This window comes from Glycine max, chromosome 10 (assembly GCF_000004515.6).
Source record: "Glycine max cultivar Williams 82 chromosome 10, Glycine_max_v4.0, whole genome shotgun sequence".
Lineage (NCBI taxonomy): Eukaryota > Viridiplantae > Streptophyta > Magnoliopsida > Fabales > Fabaceae > Glycine > Glycine max.
This window is the reverse complement of record NC_038246.2, coordinates 9,626,294-9,651,622: the sequence shown is the minus strand read 5'-3', so window position 1 is coordinate 9,651,622 and position 25,329 is coordinate 9,626,294. Positions and strand designations below refer to the sequence as shown.

General features: G+C 36.1%; 2 protein-coding genes across 2 annotated transcripts; both read right to left on the bottom strand.

Moving 5' to 3' along the window:
- Positions 1-4,830: 4,830 nt before the first annotated feature.
- On the bottom strand, positions 4,831-6,796 carry LOC102665245 (uncharacterized). The gene is made up of 8 exons (XM_041006165.1): positions 6,499-6,796; positions 6,133-6,389; positions 5,795-6,048; positions 5,545-5,712; positions 5,368-5,472; positions 5,197-5,269; positions 5,010-5,105; positions 4,831-4,932 (listed from the first exon to the last, which is right to left on the bottom strand). Exons 1-8 carry the CDS (start codon positions 6,794-6,796, stop codon positions 4,831-4,833), a joined length of 1,353 nt encoding a protein of 450 aa, XP_040862099.1.
- A 7,931-nt stretch (positions 6,797-14,727) lies between these two features.
- Positions 14,728-17,901, bottom strand: LOC121172945 (uncharacterized). The gene is made up of 2 exons (XM_041006164.1): positions 15,790-17,901; positions 14,728-15,678 (listed from the first exon to the last, which is right to left on the bottom strand). The coding sequence occupies exons 1-2, from the start codon at positions 17,899-17,901 to the stop codon at positions 14,728-14,730; spliced, it is 3,063 nt and encodes a 1,020-aa protein (XP_040862098.1).
- Positions 17,902-25,329: the final 7,428 nt, after the last annotated feature.

Here is a 25,329-nt window from a genome sequence, read left to right as displayed (position 1 = left end):
ATTATTGAATGTAGCCACTATTAAAAAAGTTATTTTTTATGACACATTCTAAGACGATTATGTAAAACTCTCTTAGAATGTCACACGATGACAATTTTGTAAATAATAAAAGTTATATGACATCGGTTTTATAAAAATCGTCTTAGAAATTAAGTATTCAAAATATTTAAAAACAGTTTTATTGAAAAAACCGTCTTTGAAATTTGCGCACATTCTTGATTATTTTGACAATCAGAATTCCATTCTTTCGTACACCCTTAGTTTCTTTGTGCACTCCAACCTCCTCCGTGCCCTAGAAGCTTTCATAGACTCCTCCTCTCCCTCACCCTTAAGTCCTGCACCGCCCTCAACCTCCCCCTCCTCGCCACCTCCCTCCATGCCCATGCTGCCAAGTCCTCCTTCCTCCCTAACCCCTTCGCCTTCCTCCGACTCTACGGCACCCGCTTCTCCCTCCTCTTTGCCCACCAACTCTTCCTCCAAACCTCACTGCTGCACCGAAACACCGTCATTTGAAACACCATCATCTCCCTCCACGTGCATAGCAAAATGAGGGGGTGAAGTAGGCGCTGAAGTTGGCGTTGTAGTATTCGGGAGCGATGAGGGTGGTGTTGTTGTTGTCTCTGGGGGGTGGCGGCGAGTTTGGCGATGTCGTCAATGAGAACGAGGTCGGAGTCCAGGTAAACGATTTTGAGGATGCAGGAGGGAAGGAGGTGGGTGAGGTAGTTACAGGCGTAGTTGAGTGGGCAGCGCGATGAGATGACGACGATGTCATCGAAGGGGTTGATTTGGAATTTGAGGTAGAGGAAGGAGGTGGAGAGGGTGCGGTTAAGGAGGGAGGAGGAGGTGGCGGTTGAGAAGGCAACAATAAAGTCAATAGTTGAGCTGCATTTAGATCCCAAAGATTCATTGTTTCTAATAGGAGGCTTTGATGGAAAATCATTGTTAGCAACTATGGATTTGTATTTTACTTCTCAGAATGTGATCAAATCACTTAAGCCTATGAGCTTAATTCGTTCATATGCTTTAGTTGTGTAGTTGAAAAATGAAATTTATGTTTTTGGTGGTGGAAATGGTTATGTTGGTATGACACAGGTATGAGATCTAGCTGTGCTTTTCAAATAATTATATTCTGGAATGAGACGAAGCTTTGTCAACCCTTTTATCTTCTATTTATGTAGTTGAATCATACAATCCAGTTCATGACAGTTGGACCTTGTGCCCCTCTTTGAACCAGAAGAAAGGACACTTGTTAGGAGCTTCTCTGAATGACAAAATATTTGTTGGTGGTGATGGAAATGGAGTTGATTGCTTTTCAGATGTTGAGATGCTTGATTTAGATATTAGGTGGTGGATCCCTACACGCTCAATGCTAGACAAGGTAAAATGGGACAATCAAATGATCAATATTTAGATAATTTCTTTGAAAAACATAAAAACTATTTATCTTGTTACTTGAATGCTCTTTATATTTCCAGAGATTTTCTTTTGCTGCAATGCAACTCAATGGTGCAATCTATGCCACCAGCGGATTTGATGGAAATGATTACTTAAGGTAATATTTATAACTTGATTTTGGTTCAATTTTTTAACTGAATGGTTCAATTTATTTATATCATTAGTTGAAACTTATCATGCAAATATGACCGATCTAGACTATGATTTTTTTTTATATAATAGGGTGTTATGTTTTATTTGTACCAATGTGAATGACACTTCTACATAACTGCAGGTTTGCTGAAAGATCTAATCTAACTCTTGTTTCAAAATTTTTTGTGCTTACTAAGACATGTTTCACTTAAAATTCTTGCATTGCATAGGTATGCACTTGGTGGCTTTGATGGTTTCTTTCTTAATCTGTCATCAGTAATAGTTCATACTCCATGCTTGTACAGGGACTACAATCTAACTTTCTTAACTTTGACTGCCGCTATATGGGACCGGTTTAAAATGTCTCAGGATTAAAAAGAGGCATTGCAATCCTTCTTTGCCTCCTTGTTAGTTGATTTTTGTGCTTCTGTTGGGCTGTTGCCTAATTCTTGAGTGTCACTTATCACAATTTTCAGCACCTCTTGGAAACCAGAGATGACCTTGTCACTAATTTCTCAAAGTTCTTGCCATCAAGAAGAGGCAAGTTGGCCGGGAAAGAACTATTAGAGCCTAGAACTCACATCATTGTGAAATTCAAGTGAAATATTTATAGTGGATCGAGTTTAATTAGTATTCTTAAATATACTATTATAGCATTCGTACATGAATCTTCCTTACACAACTACAAAAAGAAGCTTCTACATCGGTTGAAAACCGGTATCTACGACGGGCCCCACACCGTCTTTGTTCCAGATGTCGTTGTATGTCGACAACAACAACATCGGTCATCATAGGACCCGTCTTTGTAATGCAAGAATACAACGTCAGTGGCTATAAAAGAATAGACGTTATAAAAAAGGATTCAACGACGCACATATTAGACAACCCGAGAATGTTTTGGTCCATTTCAACGTCGGGTTCGCAAGACCCGTCGTTGTTTTGTTTCCTGTCAACATCGGTGGCGGGCTCACCACCGTCGTTGTTTCGGTCCATTTCAACGTCGGGTTCGCAAGACCCGTCGTTGTTTTGTTTCCTGTCAACATCGGTGGCGGGCTCACCACCGACGTTGTTTGGTAGTATGTCAACGTCGGTGGTGTGTACACCGTCATTGTTGTTTGAGGTTTCAACGACGGTGGCTGGAGCACCCGTCGTTGTTGGTAAATAAGGCTATAAAGACGGGTTTTCATAAGGACCGTCGTTGAAGTATTTTGCCTGCTCACAAAATTTGGGTTATACCATTCAAATTTCAAAAACAAAGCTACATTTATATACAGCAAACATATATAAATACATTTAAAGGATAAATAACACAATCATGCATCAACCAAAAGAAAAGGGATATCGACGGTGACACTCACAGTGAGAATGTTATAGGTGGTTCAAAGTTCATCAAAGCCTTTCATGCATGCATTGTTTATATATATGAAAATAAAACAAAACCAGATAGGGTATATATATATATAATTACCACTCGAGCCAATAAGCAAAGGGAGCAATGGACACAGTAGCAAAGAGTTGTCGATAAGCAACAAGGACAAGAGGGCTCATTCCAGATTCTATTGCAAGCATTTAAGTAATGTTCATCACTGCATAGACCAATTGCACAAGAACCAATTGCAAGTAGACCGGCACCCATATTAATTGTCTCTTTCTCACCCCTCAGTCTTAATTTGAACTTTGGAGAGAGTGTTGTATGTGATGAATGAAATGCATGAGAGTGATGAAGTAACTTATAACTAGTTGATTCCAGTCATGTGCATGTCAACAAAATTTAATGATGCTTCTGATAGAAAACAAGGCAGCAAGTAGGGTTCACCGCGAATATTGAGAAGATAGATAGAACATACCTATATACAACTGCGTTGAACCATTGCTATTCATAGAAATTGTTACTAGTCTTCTGTGTTGGGCCAAAGATCAAATTTGCATCCTTTCAGGCCAAGCAGAATTTAACCTTCGTGCAAAATCTTCCACTTCCCTACAAGAAAAGAAACAAAGTCATCAAATGCAACATAAAAGACAAAACAAAAAAATAAACCACTCAACAATTAGCTGACAAGATTATCCTCTTTCATAGGTTATATTTTGATATCACCATTCCAGAAGTTGTCAACTAAAATTAAATAAATGAATGAACTAGTACATAAGACAAATGCAGCACGCTCAACACTGAAGTCAATTAAGCAAGACTCCTCTTGATTAATAATATTTTACATCTTATGCAATCAATGAAACATGCACTAAACCAGTCAGGAAGATTCTGCATTTCATCAAATGACGATATTAATTGCATGCAGCATTCAAAATATGAGAATTTCACCCAACTGCTTTAGCACTAATTACCTGAGCATGTGACAAACTCCTCAAGAACTCTCTTTAATCATATTTCTCATCCCCTGGTCCCCTTCCCTTGGAATCCCTGCAATCTCTTTAATCATAATAATGATAATATCAACCAAAATATTATTAGACTGAAAAAATGACACTAACAGTTGATATAATGTATGCCTAGCTGATCAATTCAACAATTCATGTAAGCCTAGCTAATCAAATTTTATAACTAGAACATTTTTCAGTTTCATGTATTAAGTTATAGTTCATGAATCCACAAACAAGGAGGAAACACACCTCTTCAATGCTTGTGCTGCTAGTCACTTTGCTGCTACTGAACTTTAGGAGCGGAATCAAAGCAAAAGCAAGGTCAAATGATAATATCATCTGCTCAAATGATAAAATCACTTATTATGGTAGATAATCCACATGTTGAATAACTAGTCTTCAACCCAAATTTAGGTATATAATAAACAAACAACAACAAAAGATTATCTCAATTACCTTCAAAATAACACTTGAGGCAGATTCAACCAAAATCTCCAGCCCCAAGGTAGCCATCAGTCATGCAAAAACAATGATACCCTGCACAGTAAATCTTATTAGTTATTAGCATGTACCTCTACCAAGCAACCATCCAATGACTGTGGACACTTCATTTGTTCACTTAACTGCTGCAGTGGCAAGCTTGGTGGTACTATAGCTGCACTAAATTGTTGCTGTGGTAATCAAATGCAGATGCAATGCAGTAGAAGGGGGTAAAGACAATATATTACTATAATTATATGAAATTGAGAAGGTAATACTAAGAATAGAATATTAGTAGCATGACCGAAAATAAAATAGCCGCTGTGTCAAATAACATAACAATTGTCTCAAATACAGGGAAAAAAAAATACTCCAACGCCATCATTAGCCGTTTTGACTTATTGCTGTCTTTAAAAAAAATGTTGCCCATTTCTTTCGAATTGTGGTGATGATGCCGATGTCCAACGGTGTGTCATTAGCAAACCACTGCAAGTATTCATAATTGTAAGTTAGTACTGCAAATATAAAAATTTAGTTCCAATTGTACTGAAGTTTATGCATACCATGGACCAATCACTCTTTATGTCGCTGGCTATGATGTTCCAGATCCAATGCATTATGTAATATCCACATTCATAACAGCCGGTTTGAACGTGACTCTACATATGGAAAACATTTGAACATCGTATACATTACATAAGTTCATGACTTAACTAGACAACACTAACACATGGTACATAGCTGACTTACCTTTACTTCAATCCACTTTGGTGCAACTGCCTTAGTTTCAGGAGACAAGGTCTTCTTCAATTTTGTCATTACACTGCTTTTAAAAAACCACATCAACGCATATACAACAAAATGTCAATCAATAATGACCATTAAAGAAGGCTTGCAAAAAGTTATATGGTATGAGATAACCTATTAATTGTAGCTTTGATATGCATATCAGGTTTCCTACGCAAAGAACAGAACCAAACAACAACATGTTGCCTAGGACACAAAATTATGAGTTGCCAATGTTCCCTGCATGTCATTCACATTAGATACGTATACACCCAAACATCATTTGAAGTATGTTTGTTAAATAGCACTTACTGATGGAAGTAAGGTCCAATGTACACCTCTCGGTCAGATTCCTTAAGCCATCTTTCAAGATATTGTTCGCATTCGCTGCGTCTATCCTTTGAACAAACCAACGACTGTGGCTCAAGGAATGCATACATGAAACCTTGACTGAATATCTGACTCCACTCATGAATATACCTATTCACATGATTTGAAAGTATTGTAGTGGATCATGATATTGAATGAATGAGGAATGAGTTATATGAAGGAATTCACTTACATTAACCATAATTGTATGACAGATATGTTCAGACTTTTGTCTCCTGCTATTATTTCAATAACATCTGAATATGTGATGAATATCGATGTAGATGCATCTACAATTCCAAGAAATCTCCCATCAAAGGTGATTTGAAGTGGCTTGTCGTAAAGATCGAAACTGTACTTCATCAATTCACGCAACGGATCATCTGCGTTCACATTAGCCGGCTTCGGCACATGTGCATCCTCGTTGTGTGGAATACGTTGTGGATGCTACATGGTTAATGAAAGTGGGTGAGTATTTGTACTGTAATCTATGAATGTTTTACTTTACGTATGTCAAATGAAACATGTTACCTCATCTAATACAGCTTTCACAAGGTGTGTGGGCCAAGCTACAAATGTATTGACGGCCTGCTTCACATATTGTATTTCTGAGGTGGCATAGGGGACCTCAGCCTCAGGATCAATAACTGTTTCTACACTTACCCTGACAACATCATCTGCATATGCCACTGTGTGTATGATTGAATCCCCCTCCATTATTTTCCCCATGGCCACCAACCTTAAATGAACCATAAACAAAGCTTTTTTTAGTGCATATAAAACAAAAACTAAACCATGAACAAAACACAAACCAAACCCAACAATTACAGCTGCAAGAAAAAACAAAACTCCGATTCAATTGTAAGTAAGGTAATATTTCTACAAACCTTTGTGTACCATCGTTACGCTGCACAAACAGTCCCATCAATGGTATGGCATCAACATCATGTTCTTGTGAAGCCTGCGCATTGGTAACAGCATTACTTCCCTGTGTGCTGACACGCGCACCTAGTTGTTGTATGTCCGGCTGAATTTGGAGTGCCTCTTGGGATCCTTTATTTGACAACTCTTTTTTAATAGCCTCTTTCAATGCATTGGTCATTATTTCCAAGCTCCTTTTATTTTCCTCTTCTAGCTGAGTCCTCAATTCTTCCTTAATTTGACTCCTCAATTCTTCCCTAATCTGGCCAGTCATGTCGTCCCTAAGCCTTGCAACAACTTCATCTAGTTGTTGTTGGCTGATGGACGTGGACGAGCTGCTGCATGTCCTTGATGCCCTTCCGTAGTACTGAGTAATAGTGACACCTGAGCCTGCTGCCCGAACGCGACCCCCATGGTCAGGTCGTCCAATGGCAGTGTTCAGTATGTCTTGCCGACCATGGGGTACAAACGAACCCTGCGTTACCTGCTCTTCTAAGGAGTCCTACACAAAACAAGTGACAGAAAAATACACAACGTGCAGTCATTTTCATTACAAAATACTTAAACATATGAACATTGCAACATATTGGTGAACTTACTATTTTATCTGCAATTTCCTGTGCAGAGTCAGATGTCATATTGCCAACAGCCCTGGTCCGAGCAACCTTCCACTTAACATGCCTTTTTATTGGGGATGGGGGTTCATCAACACTTGCTGGATTTTCACTCAACAATGCTTCCTCCTGTATCCTTTTTCGTTTCTGGTCTAACAATTTCTTCTCAAGCAAATCATATCCCCCACGTGAAAGTACGTGAGGGCAGTCGTTGTGTTTTTGAATTGATTGTGCTCGTTTCCTAATACCCTGTAATGTGACATACATAATTGCGGAGATTTTTTTGAAATTAAAATAATCAAATTGGCAAAAAAATATTCATTTGAAGTTACCATAAACAGATTCAACTAACCTCCCAGTTAGGTGTCAGGCGGGTTTCTTCAAATTGTTTCCACGCTTCAGGATCTAGTCCATATTTTGTCACAACATCCTGTGTTTGTTGACCTTCAGTCTTAGCAAACACAAATTTGCTAGTCAATGTGGACTTAAATTGCCGCCATCTCGTCGCTACTGTTGACATAACCTTCGTCTTCACCTTCGTAGCTTCTGCGATATCAAACTTTGCCTACATAACCAGGTGTCAAAATTTGTGGAAAAAGGCAGCCAAATGTATATCATTATACAATACTAGCAATCAACAATTTAATGACAATGTTCTGCCATAATACCCCAAGTAAAGCAAAAGCATCCAATCAGCATATAATGTAAGTTTACCATGCAGTCACAGCCATCAAATTTAATATCCAAATTGAACAAATAATAAATGAAAAAAAATATTGTGACACTCACTAATAACAGTTATTGCCTTAAAGTATGAATTCCTAGAAAAACTTCTTTTCATGGTTTGTTAAGAACATGCTTCAGCCTTCGCACAATTTGAGTTTTTATCAATGATGTTATTGATAATCCATGTACATTGATAATTCTTAAGTAATTTGAAATCATTACTAAAACATTGATTTCTCATGTTTTCTGCATAGTAGTTAAAACAACAGAGTAATAATCAAAACTTATGGCATACGCAGATTATTCACTAATAAAACAAAATAAAAGTCGGTGCAGGTGATTAGTGAATTCATCTTCCAACTATGCAGATAGTATTTGCTGTTTTCCAAAATTTGGATGCTAGAATTTCATGGTTCAATCACAAATTACCTTTATGCTGATGTTGTTATCACAAATTACCAACTATGCATTATAATTAATTTGTGGACATCATACCACCTATTTAACACCTAACATCTAATTAAATATTGAGATACATGGTTAAAAAATATAAATATAATAAACTATATGATGTGATAGAAGAAGAAACAAAATATAGTCAAAGTGTTTAAAATAGAAGAATACCTACCTTTTATTACAAATTTAATAAAATATGAAGAGGTATTTATCTCTCACAAGGCGACAAAAAAGGTCTGAATGTATGCTGTAAGAGGTATTTACGTTTGGTGCCTAATTATCTCCGAAGAAACATGTCTTAAATTAATTCAAAATCTTAGGTAAAATAAGCCAAGAAATTGACACATAAAAAAACCAAAAGCTGGTAATAGAATTGCAAAAAAAAGGACCAGTAGTGCTAGTATTGAAAATTTTATTTCAGCTATGTACAAACAGGTTATTCAACCAAGAAGCAATGTGCCCTTCAATCCAAAAACTTCCTAAAAATGAATCTGAAATCCACAAATAATGCACTAACAACAAATCTACACATTTTGCAAGCAAGGAAAGTTCACAAGCCTAGGCATCATGACTCCAATCAAATGTCTCAGCAATTAACTTCAAACCAGATAAGCTTAGTAGCAACAGAATTAAAATTCTTTGAATTCGAAGCAGAAACCCCATCCTGTTTCGAAGTAGTCTCACTCTGACCTAAAATGTGGAATATCTTCCACTCCCAAACCTGCTGGAGCTACCAGATACTTGTTCAGCTGAATTAGAACTATGTTCCGTCCCATCAACATCTCTAAGAAATTCAGGCTCCTTAGTGGTAACCATGAAGTCCATCAAGTTGCGGCTGAACCCCAAATCAGAATACACCCTCAAGGCATCCTAGATATGAAAATAGATACTACTAGATATAGCAGTGGCAGAACATTAAAAAAACTGATATATTGAATAATATCACAATAAAGCACCCATATATATGTTCATATCCTCTACTGTCAAATCAGACAAAGAACTCATATGACTGTGTCTCATTCCTTATGCAGTAGCCATAAAGCCAAATGAAAACAAGCTAAGACTAAGGCCTAATGATTTAAAAAAATAATACATTAAAGTACATGCTTCCTTTACTTATTTTGACAGTCTCATGCTATCATATATAAACATATTATGTATAAACATAATATTTTGACAGTCTCATGCTTCCTTCATTTTTTATTTTCCATTCAGCTACACGTGTTTTATTTTTGTATCCTTATACAAATTAAAGGAATTGTAATTAAAAATGTATGTGCCTGGTAAAATAATTGTTGCAATGGCATGTTGAAGAGTTATACAGTATCAGAGGCAAAGAAGTTAACATAGACAATCAAAGGCTTGAGAAGGGAGATTATAGTGAAGTCAAATGAATCACTGCAGCCCAGGTCTAATTCTAATTCTTAATTATGTCAGGGAGATTATAGTGAAGTCAAAGGAATCACTGCAGCACATGTTAAAAATTGTGTTATTATAAATTTATTAATATTTATAAAATTAAGTTAAAATTTAAAATGATACGTATCATAATTTGTGATTAGCAAGTACTTTATATTATCAGTAGATCACCTTTAAATTCATATTTATATTTAAAAAACGACCTAAGTAGATTAACAAAATTAGATATTGAAGTAAAATTGTAATTAAAAAAATACCACATAATTTAAAAGTTACATTTTAAATTACTTGTTTAGCTGTTATTCCTTATGGTTCGAGTAATAATAACGATAACAATTCAGCCTGAATTGTTTCAGATTAATTTTCTTTTTTGCAAAAAACAAATACGGGAACGAGCAACAATTTGAAGGTTGTACATTCAGGAACTAAAGAATTCAAAATAGCTAGTAATAAGAGAGATTTGTTTTTGGGATTTTCTGAGCACCAATAGCGGGTACGCTAGAAGCTTGCACTTGAGGAGGGAAGCATATTGGCAGCTAATGAACAACTTTCTTAACTATTTGCCGTTCAGATTTGACTGTTTCTTTTGGTAATATGTAAATATAAATAGTATAAGGCTATGGCTTATGGACATGGTCTTTTTGACCCCTAACAATCTTAGAAGTCAATATAGACCATGTTTTTACGCCATAGCTTATACTATTGTGATGTACATATTAACAAGAAGAACCAGGAAAGTCTGAAGGACAAGTAGTTAAGAAAGTTGTTCATTATCTGCAAACATCCTTCCCTCCTCAAGTGCAAGCTTCTTGCGTAGCCGCTCTTGGTGCTCAGAAAATCCCAAAAACAAATCCCTCTTATTACTAGCTATTTTGAATTCTTTAGTTCCTGAATGTACAACTTTCAAATTGTTGTTCGTTCCCCTCTTTGTTTTATGCAAAAAATGAAATCAATATCAAACAAAACATGCATACAATTGTCATCGTTATTGCTACTTGAACCATAAGGAATACCATCTAAAGAAGTACTTCAAAACGTTTATTTATTTTTTTTGGTATTTTTTGAATTACAATTTGACTTCAATATCTAATTTTTTAATGTACTTAGGTGGAGGATGTTGACGAAGAGAACGAGAAGGAAGAAAGTAATTTAAAGAAGATTAAGGAAGTGTCACATTTTTTTTTCCTCAGCAAGGAAGTGTCACATGAATGCTCGTTGGTGAACAAGCATAAGGCCATTTGGATGACAGAGCCTTAGGAGATCACAAAGGAGGAGTATTATGCTTTCTACAAGATTGACTCCAATGACTGGAAGAGCATTTGCCTGTGAAGCACTTCTCAGGTGAGGGACACTTATGCCTGTAAGCCTATCCTCTTTGTTCCTAAGAGGGCACCTTTTGACAAGTTGACACAAGGAAGAAGCCTAACAATATTAAGCTTGGTGTGATTTAAACAAGGAAATAACTTAAGACTTGCAATTGTAACTTACCTCTTCATCTCTTTTATGTTAAAGTTGTTGACATTGTGCATGGCACAATAAACAAGGAAATAATTGCTGCCTGCTCGTACAAAGATGCTGCTTCCAAGGATTCTGCAGACGAATTTGTGATGTCCCCAGCACAAACTGGTAGACATGAATTTTTAGCATGCTAAAAATTGTCCTACCCCACCCCAGCAACTGCAAGATTTAAGTTCTATTGGAACAGTAAATACAGGGCTGAAAACTGTAAATAAGACTGATAAACTTCTGCACCCTATGAAGATTTTAGTTTCTAACATTCTGTTCAATACTAAATTTCATATACCAGAAGTTAGGTTTGACTAATCTTTCTGGATTCTATATGGTGAGGATGACCAAGTAACTGTTAAATCAATCAGCAAGCAACTCCATGATGTGGTGTGGACTCGAGCTTAGATAAGACACTAGAGTTGTATACATGAATATGTTGTATGTTTCTATTGCAGGTAGAGACACCTGAAAATTTGAAGTTTGTGTTCTCAAACAATATCAATGACCTTAGAAATATTGTATAGAAAGTAGAAATAATAAAACAAGGATTTGTTTCTTTGCTGACCCAAATAATGTCTTCGAAGAGGCCAAAGAAGTCTTGTTTGGGAAATATTTTAGGAAGGCCCTTTCAATAATTGTTATTTGATTAATTTCATGTTTGTTCTCTAAGTTCTCTTATACCATTTGAAGCCAGAGAAGATCTGAAGTAAACTTTTGTTTTGCAAACTTTAGCTTCCTTGACTCAGATAACAAAAACATATCCTTAAATTACTGAAGCAGATTGGCATAATTTACTTGAAGCAGACTAATGAATTCAAGATACAAGGAACTTTTGCCAAGCTTAAAATTTAATTATGTGGGAGCAGAAACAAAGTTAATTTTTGAAACATAAGAGGCTAAGAGGTTTGAAAGTAAGATTTTAATAGTGCAAAGGGTACTTGCATGATAGTACCATAATCACTGGTCTACCAATCTTAGTGCAGGATTTTTAAGAATACCTTGATATGTGTATTATAACCATTCCTGTATCCACACTCTATCCATGGTCAGAATTAGGTCTACCTGGAATCTAATTTGATCTCTAATTTGTACCTTATCTAGTACCTCTGGTACTCTTTAATATATATATTTTATCTTTCCTGTATCCACACTCTATCCATGGTCAGAATTAGTTATCTCCAACTCTTATTCTATCCCTTCGTTTCATCTTTCAAATTCTTATTAAAATATTAATTGTACCTAGTTGTTGAATATCTAGAGTAGACTCAGTAGTTTAAAATAAAATTTATAAATTGAAAGTCCAGGTGAATAAAAACAATATTTTAGGAAAATATAATTAACTCATTTGCGAAAAACAAGAAAAGGAAAGTTGATGATTGAAATATTTTCTCGCTGGAGCATATATAGCTGTTAAACAGAGACGTATGCTTAAGAAATAAAATAAATTCTGATAGACCTGGGACAAATTAGTTTTTCTATTTGTTACAATATCCTAAAGCATAATAGCATGAGTAGTAACTATCAAAGAAAACGACTGCAATCGGAAGTCAATAGGTATTTGTTAGTAGCAGTTAAGATCATATTGGTCCAGAAACAACTGGATAAAACTAGGAGAACTAGTATTTGATGTTAAACATGTAGCAAGAAATTCTCCCCTACACACATCTATAAGGTTCATATAAAAGAGCTTGTTGTAGCTACAAAATATAGATCCTGTGTTGCTGGAGGATTGTTACCCCTAAATTGACAAGTTTAACTCTTCAAGAAAAATACCCTACTTTGTATCAAGTGAGCTACCAGCAGGATTCTTCTATCAGCCTAATGGGAATTCTTGTTGATAATAAATGGGAATGGAGGATGCAATGGAGGAGAAATTGATGCTCAGATTGATGCTGTCCAGATTTGCCCAACCAGTATGGACTCCCTTATTTGGAAGGTTGATCCTAGTGGAGCCTATTCCACAAAGTCAGCCTACAATATCCTCAAGAATGATGGCAGATCTGTTAATGACGACAGAGCTTTTAAGATTATTTGGAATCTGAAAATCCCCCCAAGAGCAATTGCCTTCTGTTGGAGAATTTTCATTGTTATTAATCAACACATTAAAAAATAGAAATTACATATTAAATTATTATTGACTAATTTTACGAAAGAAACAGATTGCCTTCTGTTGGAGAATTTTCAGAAACAAATTGCCTACTAAGGCTAACTTGAGAAAGAGACACATCACTTTGCCTTCGTATAGGTGCCCGTTATGTGATAGTGAAGAGGAAGATATTGGCCACATCATGTTCTCATGCAGAATGACTAGGAATTTATGGTGGGAGGCTTTGAGATGGGTCAATAGAGTGGGCCCTTTCCCCATTGAACATAAAAATCATTTTATGCAATTCTCTCATTGGAATCGCAAAAGCTTTATAGACAATAGATGGGTGATAAAAATGCTATTAAGTGTTAACTGAGTTTGTATAATTCTAAGTGTTTGTAAAAAACAAAAAAGAAAAGAAGTTCCTATTAATCATAATATTTGGAGGGCCACTGGATTATGTGGATTGGAAAGCAATGCTTTATTTGGCGGTGCAAGTGGGTAGGCAGCTATTGTCATAGTTTTAGGAAATTTGGGATGTTTACAGTAGCATAAAAAATAATATGCATTACCCTATTAAGTATTTAAGGATAAAAATACTACCCTTGCTCCCTAACACAAAACCCATGCCAATTTTCATTTGTTTAAGTTATCAATTTAAATTTGTGAACTTATTATACACATGATTTGTTCTGGTCTCTAACTTTGATCTGACAATATTTGTTCTCAACCTCATCTAACTAACTAATATTCATGTTTAAAATAAAAACTGCCCTTGTGCTGTTCTTTACAAATATAGGAGTCTAGGATAGTGATTAACTATTCAAATAAAGGACAAGTCATTTAAAATAAAGGGCATGAAACACATGTAGAGATTATAAAGGACAACTATTTGTTATAGTCAATTATGTTTTTAACAGAAAAATTGATTCTTAATTCAAATATTGTAATTGGTATGAAGGACTTACTAGAATGTCATTCCACACAATCTCCTTTAGCGTTTCAGGTACGTCTTTCCAATTATTGTGGATAATGGGAACCTTTTCTCGCGCCACTACGCCTAGGTAGCTGTGGAACTTTTCACGCATCGGTCCGGATGCTCTCCCGGTAGCGGGATCCACATAAACAGCCGGTCTGGGCTGATCCACGGTTCTTAATGTCAATGTTCTCAGCCGTGTCGTTGTTCTACTCCTCTTGGAAGTCGCCTCTGATTGACCATCGGACTGCGGAGGAGACGTCGGATCTGTGGCCATGATCCTGTAAATAAAATACACAATTAATATTAACGATTACATTTACACATTAACAAAAGCAAAGGCGTAATACTAACATAATCATTATATTTACACATTAAACAAAGCATTACTTTCGCACTCAGCCTGTAGGGATGTTTTCTCATAGACCTTCATCATGATCTACACGATTTGCATGTCCATCATCCACTTCATCAGCTTCATTCATTGAAGGCAATTGTTTTGAAAAACTAGACATTTGACCAATGTCAAGGGTTGACTCATCATTATGGTAATTCATTCCACTTGGTCTTCCTTGCAGAGCCATAGACAAACTTGAATTACATGGATCTTGTACATAGAAAACTTGTCTGGCTTGTGCTGCCATAATGAAAGGTTCGTCTATATATGCCACCTTACTAAGGTCTACCAAAGTAAATCCCAATGGATCTTGAAACACACCTGTTGTCCCGTTCACCCACTGACACTTAAAAACAGGCACTCTAAATGATGTATAATCAACCTCCCAAATTTCTTGAATGACACCAAAGTAAGACATGGATGCTCGAATGGGGTTGTTATCCGATGTACTGGAAAAGTGCTCCGAATCAGCATCAACACAGACCCCACTGTTTTGCACCGAACTTTTATCATCTTGGGACTTTGTGTAGAATGAATAATTGTTAATGTCATACCCCTTCCATGTAGGGACATTCAAATTTGGGCCAATGGCTAACAATGTGAGTCGTCTGGAAACACTTTTATCAGCAAGTATTGTTTGTCTAAACCAATTTATGAAAGTTTTTTTGTGCTCTTGCAATACCCTCATCATGTTCATTTTGGGGTGACTATCTCTAACATGTTTTTTGTGAGCCTCTATGTACGGAAACACCTCTGTTGTGTTGTTTAATATATACAAATGTGCTTGTGACACGTCATGTCTAGTCATTGTCACAACATTGTATCCACGAGTACCCTTGCCGGCTATTGGCTGGTCATGCCGGGATGCAGGAACACCGACAGGTTTCAATGAGTCAATGTATTGTGAGGCAAACTCAATGCATTCTTCAGCAACGTATCTTTCCACTATTGAGGCCTCTGGTCGATGTAGATTCTTTGTATACCCTTTTAAGATCTCAGTGTATCGCTCAACCGGGTACATCCATCTAAAATACGTAGGACCACAACACCTTATTTCCCTTACCAGATGAACAACTAAGTGTACCATAATGTCAAAAAATGAAGGAGGGAAAAACATCTCCATTTGACAAAGGACAACGACAACCTCATCTTCCAAAGCATCCAACTGTTTAGGGTCAATGACCTTGGCACATATAGCATTAAAAATGAAACACAAGCGACTGATTGCAACACGGACCTTCTCAGGCAATGTTCCGCGGATTGCAACAGGCAAAAGTTGTTGCATTAACACATGACAATCATGTGATTTCAAGCCAACCAACTTAAGCTCATTCACAGACACAAGACTCTTGATGTTTGAAGAGTAGCCTTGTGGGACTTTGATATTACGCAAGCATTCACAAAAACTTCTCTTTTCAGCTGTTGACATTGTGTAACAGGCTGGGGGCAGATATGTCCTGTTACCTTTTGAGATAGGATGCAACACTTGACGTATACCTATGTCAACCAAGTCTTGACGACACTTGAAACCATCCTTTGTCTTGCCTTTAATGTTTAGGAGGGTCCCAATTAAAGAATCACAAACATTTTTCTCGACATGCATGACGTCTATACAATGCCTAACATGATGATCGGACCAGTACGGAAGATCAAAGAAAATAGACTTCTTTTTCCACATGTTTGAAGTGGATGATGGTTTTTTTTGGGACTTGCCGAACATATTTATGACATCCTTGACCCGCTGATATACTTCATCACCAGTTAATGGATTTGGCGCGGTTTCATGTTCTTGACTTCCATCGAATGCCTTCTTCAAGCGTCGATACGGATGATACTGTTTGAGAAATCTTCGATGCCTAGTATACACAGTCTTCTTTCCATGTTTAAGTTGGCGGAAACTAGTATTCTGCTCACATATAGGACATGCGTGATGTCCTTTGACACTATATCCACTTAAATTTCCGTAGGCTGGAAAGTCATTGATGGTACAAAAAACCATTGCACGCAACTTGAAAGCATGCTGCAAATTTGCGTCCCATAAATCAACCCCTTCATCCCACAATTTCCGCAAATCGTCAATTAACGGTCTTAGATATACGTCAATATCATTACCTGGTTGTCTTGGACCAGCTATCATCATACTCAGCATAACATACTTTCGCTTCATGCACAACCACGGAGGGAGATTATAAATGAACAGCAAAACGGGCCACGAGCTATGGTTAGTAGTTAAGGTTCCAAATGGGTTCATTCCGTCCGTTGCAAGACCAAGCCTTAAATTTCTAGGCTCGGCCCCAAATTCAGGATACAGACGATCAATTGCCTTCCATTGCGGGCTATCTGCAGGATGTCGCATCAATCCATCTGATTTTCTAGTATTTGCATGCCATATAAGGTTCTTTGCATCTTCCCCATTAGCAAACAACCGTTTAAACCTTGGTATTATTGGGAGATACCAACACACCTTTGCTGGACGGCGGTCGGCGTCTGAGACTAGTACAGTAGAATCTCCGTTGGTCGGTCTGTACCGAGAAACCCCACACACAGGACAGTAATCTAGTTCAGCAAAATCATCTCTGTACAAAATGCAGTCATTACAACATGCATGAATTTTTTCGTACTGCATCCCAACTGGACATAAAATCTTCTTTGCTTGGTAGTGATTCTTTGGCAAGATGTTATCAGCAGGAAGCATGTTTGTCAACAACATCAGCAACTCACTAAAACTCTTGTCACTCCACCCAAATCGAGCCTTCAAGTTAACCAGAGCTAACACAGCTGACAATTTTGTGAAAGATATGCAGCCGGAATACAAAGGCATTTTTGAATCAACTTCTATGTTGTCATACAACGCTGCATGTGCCTCTTCAAACCCCTCTTGCCCAAGATCACGAATCATTTCTTCTATAGGATTTCCGCTGTCTGTAGTAACATCGTCAGCCTGTGACATGTCAGCTGTATCGAGGGATTCCCCATGCCATATCCACTTTGTGTAGCTACGAATTATTCCCTCACAAATAAGATGAGTTCTTATGTCATCAATTGTTTGGCGCCTCCCATTTCCACACTTCACACATGGACAAAAAAATTTTCCCCACATAGGTTGCGCTTTACTTTGAGCAAACAGCAAAAACTCTTCAACACCATTCTCGTACTCTTCAGTTATACGTGATGCGTTCATCCAACTTCGATCCATGTTACACCTTCTATGTCAAACGTTAGTGGCTTAGGGGTTACTTGACATGCATCACAAGCATAGAGCACCAATTGCAGTAGAAAACACACCAGAACTGCACCTTTTGTACAAAACGCTGCAGTGGAAAACACATTAGCAATTGCAGTTAGTTGGACCAGCAATGCTAACAAGAAAATTGGTGCATGGCTGTTTCAAGGGATTCGGCATTTTTCAGTTTGTTGGCCTCTATTACCAATGCTTATAAGAAAAACTGCACAAACGACAACATCGAAATTTAATGACGAAAGTGGTGCAATTGAAATTCAACATCATTTTTTAAACATTTATAAAATCAAATCAGCTGAATTTGGGAAAAATAATCTATGCCAAAGTAGTTGATTTCTGGTGGTAGAAGAAATTTCACTTCCTAATGGTGGCAGGATTTAAAGAGTATCTTTCAGCAGCAACACAATAACTGCTTTAATGATAATTTAAAGTGGAGGGTGGGTATGGGGTCCAATATTAGTTTGCGGAACGATTTATGGCTGCAGGACAACTGTAATATCCAACGAAAGTATCCCCAATTATATGTAATAAGTAAACAGCAGAATTTTCTAATTAATTCTATGGGAGAATTTGTGGACGGCAGATGGGAATGGAAGTTATCTTGGAGAAGGGACTTTTTTGACTATGAAATACAAATGGCAGCTGACTTTGTAGATGAGATTCATTCTGGTCACATACATGTTATTTGCAACTCTACAATGACAAGGAGACTTTGGTGGGAGCCTTTGAGATGGGTTAATAGAGTGGGTCCTTTTTCCACAGACCCAAAGAACCACTTTTTGCAATTCACTCAATGGAACAACAAAGCTAGTATAAACAACAGATGGAAATTTGTGTGGTTAGCTCTATCCTTCTTCGTCTGGCATCATAGAAATGCTATGATTTTCAAGAACCACCCGTTTGATCCTGAAAAGGTTATCGATGATACCTTGTTCCACACTTGGTCTTTGTTAAAATGTGCAGAGAAGGACTACACCAGGGACTACACCATCCATATGTAGCAGTTGCATGTGGAGGTCAACACCAGGTTGTCTCATGAACGACAACTCCATTAGCCATCTTCCAGCGGTCAATGACATGGTGTGCATGCAACGGGACTCGAGAAATTTGAACACCTTGCAATACATGTTCTGGGGGTGGTCGGGTAAGGACATAAAAAGGCGGAGATGAAGAGATTTATTGTAGAATATTTCAGTACACCTAGTACTGAATTTTATACATAATATATTTGCTTTTTGCCTTGCAAAAAAAACAACAAAGGAAGGGTAAATGTTGACACCTCTTCCAAGAGGTGCAGCATACATGTAATTAAGTTATGGGGTGTAGCTGGTCCACAATACAATCCTCAAATTCAACCACAATTGGGGTTAATTTATACTTGTTCCTATAGTACCTATGGTACTCTCGTAATTGTATGATATTGGCACAAAAATACATAATAAACATCATACTAGACAGCTCAAAAGAACAATTACACGGCATGAATATGAAGGCATTAAATGAATACATGCTTTCAGGCATCATACATGTTTGTGATTTGTGGAATTTCAAAAACATATTTTAAACTATTACTAGAAACAATAAACACACCTGCAAATAATGAAAGGAGTTCTTTGGTGATTCTTTGGTGCCTGATTCAGCCTGAAAAATAATAACACTTTGGTCAATCAACCGCTTCTATGACAAACATTTGTGTAATATGTAGAAAATAATTTGTGGCAATCAACTTGATATGATACAGAATTAAATTGCAAGGCATTTACTAAAGAAAGCAGTGAAGACAGAGTTCCAACAGTCATATATAAAGCTCAAATGATGGAAGAAGGTCTTCACTACATCATATTCTTTCTAGCTATATAAAGCTGAAATCATCATTGCAAGACAGGAATATATAATTAAGAAATGGCTCCAAAAAAACAATTAGTGTAAATTTTGAAATGGAAATGTTCCAATATGATCTGATTTGTATTGTAGAAATTATTGTCCTAGCATTTGGATGGAATCTCTATGCCCTTGCCCTGTTTCATTTGACATGTACTTAGATTTTGCTTTCCTTTATTGAATCTGATATCACAACATCATATCTTGGCATCTACAAATTACAGCTAGCATTTGGATGATGCTCTGCTTTTACTTTGGTCATGGCTCAAGTCCAACGAGAAAGATTTTACACTTCACTTTAATCAATGTTCTTCCAATGTAACACTAGGTTTCTGTACTTAGCTTGGGAGTGTGGGGGCTGGACTTTTGTAGCATGGGTTAGGTAGCAGGGTGCTATGGTGCTGGCTTTGTTCCTACTAATAATCATAGGAACCAGCTGGCCCCTAAAATTTGTAACTTCAGTACCACTGGTACTCATTATTAATATATCATATCTATGTTTGCTGACAAAAAAAAAATTAAAAGAAACTATTTGTGTAAATTTTTAATATGATTAAGCATATAATGTAATATAAATTACTTAATTTATATGTATAAATTTCATAATAGTGGTTATTCCACTATCTACTATCCTACTATACCAGTTTTGGGGTGAAATGCTCTGCATCTGTATTCAGGAATTGATAATGATGCATACAACTCTCATTGACCATATTAGCCCAGAAAGGGAGCTTGGACTAGCCTAGCCTGAGTGTAAAGGGTGAAGGTTCCATGTGATGGGGTTAAACTGGTGGTATATTGATGGAAAATTTAATGGGATCTTAAATTGTGACCAGTCCTGATATCAATTGGTGGGAGGTATTGGTTTGATTGACTTAGGGATATTGTTGAAAATCAACCTATTGTTCATATGGAATTAGAGGTCAATTTGTTTTTTTAATAGGGCAGAAACATTTATCAGGCTGGAGGGGTAGAGAAGTGAATGTGCAACGGGATGGGTTGAGGTTGAGTACAACATGTTGGATTCTATATCCAGATGATGCAAAGGCCCAAACTGTTCACTCAACAGAGGCAATGGAGCCTGATAGGGGGCACATCAGGATTGACTGAGTTATATCCGAGTGCCATGGTACACAGTCCTTGAATCTCTGAACACAGATGGAGCTTCATAAAGGGCCACATCATGGTTAGTCAAGACATATCTGGACGGTACACTAAGCAAATGGTTTTTTTTTCCTAAAATACCAGAGAATGGAGTTCTTGCTCATAGTAATGCCACCAAAAATAAGAATCCAAGGAATGTAATTAGAAACCTTGGAACAAACACCCCCTTAGATATTGGGAAAAAACTCTAACAAATGAATGAAATTAGAAACCAAGGAATGTCTATTTTTCCTTGATTAGTAATATCAGCCTGTAGAGATTATAAAATTTGATTGCATCATACAAAGAAGGATTGGTGTAACAGAAAAGTGCAACAATGAAAGCTTTCTGAACCAAATTCTCATACAAGGATGTGAGAAAATGGGCTTCAAAGTAGAGTCTGTGGCTATAAATTCCTCAGCAGATGACTATTGTGGTTCATGCTGTTATGGTTGCAGAACAGGAGATAAGAAGGGAACTGACTCCACTTGGTTGGTTGATTCTGTAGGCAATGGTGCAGTGATCCTCACTGGATGTAAAGCTGAGAGATTCATACTTGAAAATGTAAAGAATGGAATGAAGAAAAAGAAGTGCTTAGGAGTGATTGCTGCAGCAAGTTGGAGGAATAAGGTAAGAAAGAAACTCCAAATTCAATACAAGGTGACCATCTCAGCATGTGGCTTTCTCAAGACTCGTCCTCTAATGATTTCTAGTGGACTAGTATGCTACGAAGACATAATTTGCACCAAGAAAATAATTAACTAGAAACTAAAAGTTTGCAGTGCAAACCTCCTATCATTTATGCTAAAACACACTGCATTATCCCATCTTCGCGATGAGTCCATGACAACTAAGAATATAGTGAGATTTCAACTCATGTAAGCAGACAAGAATAGACCATAGTCACTGTTTACATTATTTCCTGTTTATATAAATTTCTCGTTAAATATTTAAAGAAAAGGAAAATAGTAAAGTAGAGCTATTCACCAAAATAAATTTTAATATATAAATAACAATAATAAAGAAAATCATTAAGAATTACGTTGTTTATGCCCTCAATAACTAAAAATTTTCAAATTGAAATTTTATATTTTGTTTCAATTATTTAAATTATTAATAATTGGGAAATAAATAATTTTAAATAATATTAAAAATGTTGTAAGGAATATATCTAGTGGGAGAGCTATTTTTAAATGATTGTGAGTAAAAATAGTAGGCTTAAATATATTTTTGATTCCTGATAAATATCTGATTTTGCGTTTACTCTTTAATAAATTTGTATTTTGCGTTGAGTTCTTAATGAAAAAAAATAATTTTATTTTGACCCTTAACACTTATTCTTAGTTCCTAATAAATTAGTAAATTTTGTATTTACTCCTTAATAAAAAAAATTATTTGTTATTAGTCGACACTAAAAAAAAATTATTATTTTATTATGGAGTATATACAAATTAACTAATTTATGAGAGACTAAAACAAAATATCAAAAATAAAATATAAAATTGTTATTTTAGTAACGACTCAGCGTAAACCAAAAATTCATTAGAGACCGAAGAGAAAAATGAAATATTTATTACAAATCAAAAGCCAAAATAGTAAATTTCCTTCACTTGTATGATTTAATTAATTTATGATATTTAAAATTTATAATAATATTTTGAATAATATGTAAATATAAATAACAATTAATTATATGAAAACTATTAAAATTAAATATTATTTAAAATTAAATAATTAATCTTTTATTCTTTAATAGACAATTCATATTTCATTAGTAATTTTGTTACAAGAGTTGCTTAAGGTGTTTATTAGCAGTATCTTGTACTTGCGAGAGAAAAACATACTAATTGTTATATTTTGTAACATAAGTATTTTTTTTCTTAACATAATCATACAACATTAATTGATCATAGAAAAAATATATTAATTGTAATAAATATCTACAAAAATGATATTTTTCGAAAAAATTCAATCAGTCTTTCATTGAGGGTTTCTAATGATATTAATATTGCTTGTTGTAAGTATATTAAAATTAAAAACTATAAAAAAAAATTCATTGTTATTAATCAACACATTAAAAAATAGAAATTACATATTATAAATTAATCAAGTAGAAACACATGTGACAAACATGTCTACTAAAATGAATATCTCTACACATGAGAAGGTTATTAAATAGACCTCACTTTGAATTTCAATCAATAAATAATTTTTTTGTAAATATAAAAAAAGCAAAAAAAAAAATCACTTAAATATTATATATTTTAAAATCTAAAATTTTCATGTTCTTCCAAAGAAATTGCTGGACACAAGAGAAAGCACCACCAACCAATCTTTATTTGATTTCAAATCGTGAAGGTGGCCATTGCATATGGAGAAGATACGGGGAAAATTCTAAAGTGTATCCTGAAAAGCTTTGAATTGGTCTCTGGTCTTAAGATAAACTACAATAAGAGAAAATTTGGGTGTTTGGGCAAATCCGAGGACTGGTGTAGGGAGGCAGCATCTTCTCTCAATTGTAGTCAAATGGATATTCCATTGTCTTACCTTGGAATTCCTGTAGGGGTCAGCTCTAAAAATAGGTCTGTGTGGCAGCCCATTATTAGCAAATGCGAGGCTAAACTTACAAAATGGAAGCAAAGAAATCTATCAATGGGGGGTAGAATAACCCTCATTAATTCAGTCTTAACAGCCTTACCCATTTATTTGCTATCCTTCTTCAAGATTCCTAAGCTTGTGGTGCAAAAGATTACATCTATACAAAGGAATTTTTGATGGGGCAGCCTCCAAGACTCCATTAAGATTCCTTGGGTGAGGTGGGACATAGTCTGCCTACCTAAGAGTAAAGGTGGGTTAGGGATCAAAGATTTGATTAAATTCAACGAGGCTTTGCTTGCTAAATGGGGGTGGGAGTTGGCAAATAATCAGAATCAGTTGTGGGCCACAATTCTATTGTGTAGATATGGTGGTTGGAGGGATTTGATTTCTCATAGGAACTGCAGTTTAGACTCTCCTTGGTGGAAAGACCTCAAGGTTATCTTCAAACAGCAGCAAAGCAACACAATTTGTAAAAATAGCTTTATTTTGGCCATAGGTAAGGACGGTCCATGGAATACAAACCAAGTACTTATTGGCTTGACAACAAAAAAAACACTCATTGGAAATATATATGTTTAGCAATTAGCATAGACTCGCTGAACAGGAATGGAGAAATATGACATAATTAGATTTTTCCTTTCACAAAGAATGTAGAAGAAACTAAAGACCTTCTCTTTTAGGGGTACAAATAATTTGAAATATAAGTAGAAACAAGAGAAAGCACCACCAACCAATCTCTATTTGATTTCAAATCGTGAAGGTGGCCATTGCATATGGAGAAGATACGGGGAAAATTCTAAAGTGTATCCTGAAAAGCTTTGAATTGGTCTCTGGTCTTAAGATAAACTACAATAAGAGCAAATTTGGGTGTTTGGGCAAATCGGAGGACTGGTGTAGGGAGGCAGCATCTTCTCTCAATTGTAGTCAAATGGATATTCCATTCTCTTACCTTGGAATTCCTGTAGGGGTAAGCTCTAAAAATAGGTCTGTGTGGCAGCCCATTATTAGCAAATGCGAGGCTAAACTTACAAAATGGAAGCAAAGAAATCTATCAATGGGGGGTAGAATAACCCTAATTAATTCAGTCTTAACAGCCTTACCCATTTATTTGCTATCCTTCTTCAAGATTCCTAAGCTTGTGGTGCAAAAGATTACATCTATACAAAGGAATTTTTTATGGGGCAGCCTCCAAGACTCCATTAAGATTCCTTGGGTGAGGTGGGACATAGTCTGCCTACCTAAGAGTAAAGGTGGGTTAGGGATCAAAGATTTGATTAAATTCAATGAGGCTTTGCTTGCTAAATGGGGGTGGGAGTTGGCAAATAATCAGAATCAGTTGTGGGCCACAATTCTATTGTCTAGATATGGTGGTTGGAGGGATTTGATTTCTCATAGGAACTGCAGTTTAGACTCTCCTTGGTGGAAAGACCTCAAGGTTATCTTCAAGCAGCAGCAAAGCAACACAATTTGCAAAAATAGCTTTATTTAGGCCATAGGTAAGGACGGTCCATGGAATACAAACCAAGTACTTATTGGCTTGACAACAAAAAAAACACTCATTGGAAATATATATGTTTAGCAATTAGCATAGACTCGCTGAACAGGAATGGAGAAATATGACATAATTAGATTTTTCCTTTCACAAAGAATGTAGAAGAAACTAAAGACCTTCTCTTTTAGGGGTAGAAATAATTTGAAATATAAGTAGAAATTGGCCTTCTGGGCAGAGAAGATGCTAATGAGGATGACAATTTGATAACA

Bases quoted from the DNA above. Each gene is read 5' to 3' on its own strand.
- LOC102665245 (XM_041006165.1), bottom strand. From the start codon at position 6,796: ATGACTGGCCAGATTAGGGAAGAATTGAGGAGTCAAATTAAGGAAGAA. The intron at 5,106-5,196 runs GTAAGTCAGCTA...TTCCATATGTAG, and splicing joins CAAAGTGGATTGAAGTAAAG to AGTCACGTTCAAACCGGCTG. The intron at 4,933-5,009 runs GTATGCATAAAC...GAATACTTGCAG, and splicing joins TAAAGAGTGATTGGTCCATG to TGGTTTGCTAATGACACACC.
- LOC121172945 (XM_041006164.1), bottom strand. From the start codon at position 17,901: ATGGATCGAAGTTGGATGAACGCATCACGTATAACTGAAGAGTACGAG. The intron at 15,679-15,789 runs GTACACTTAGTT...GGGTATACAAAG, and splicing joins CTTCATTTTTTGACATTATG to AATCTACATCGACCAGAGGC.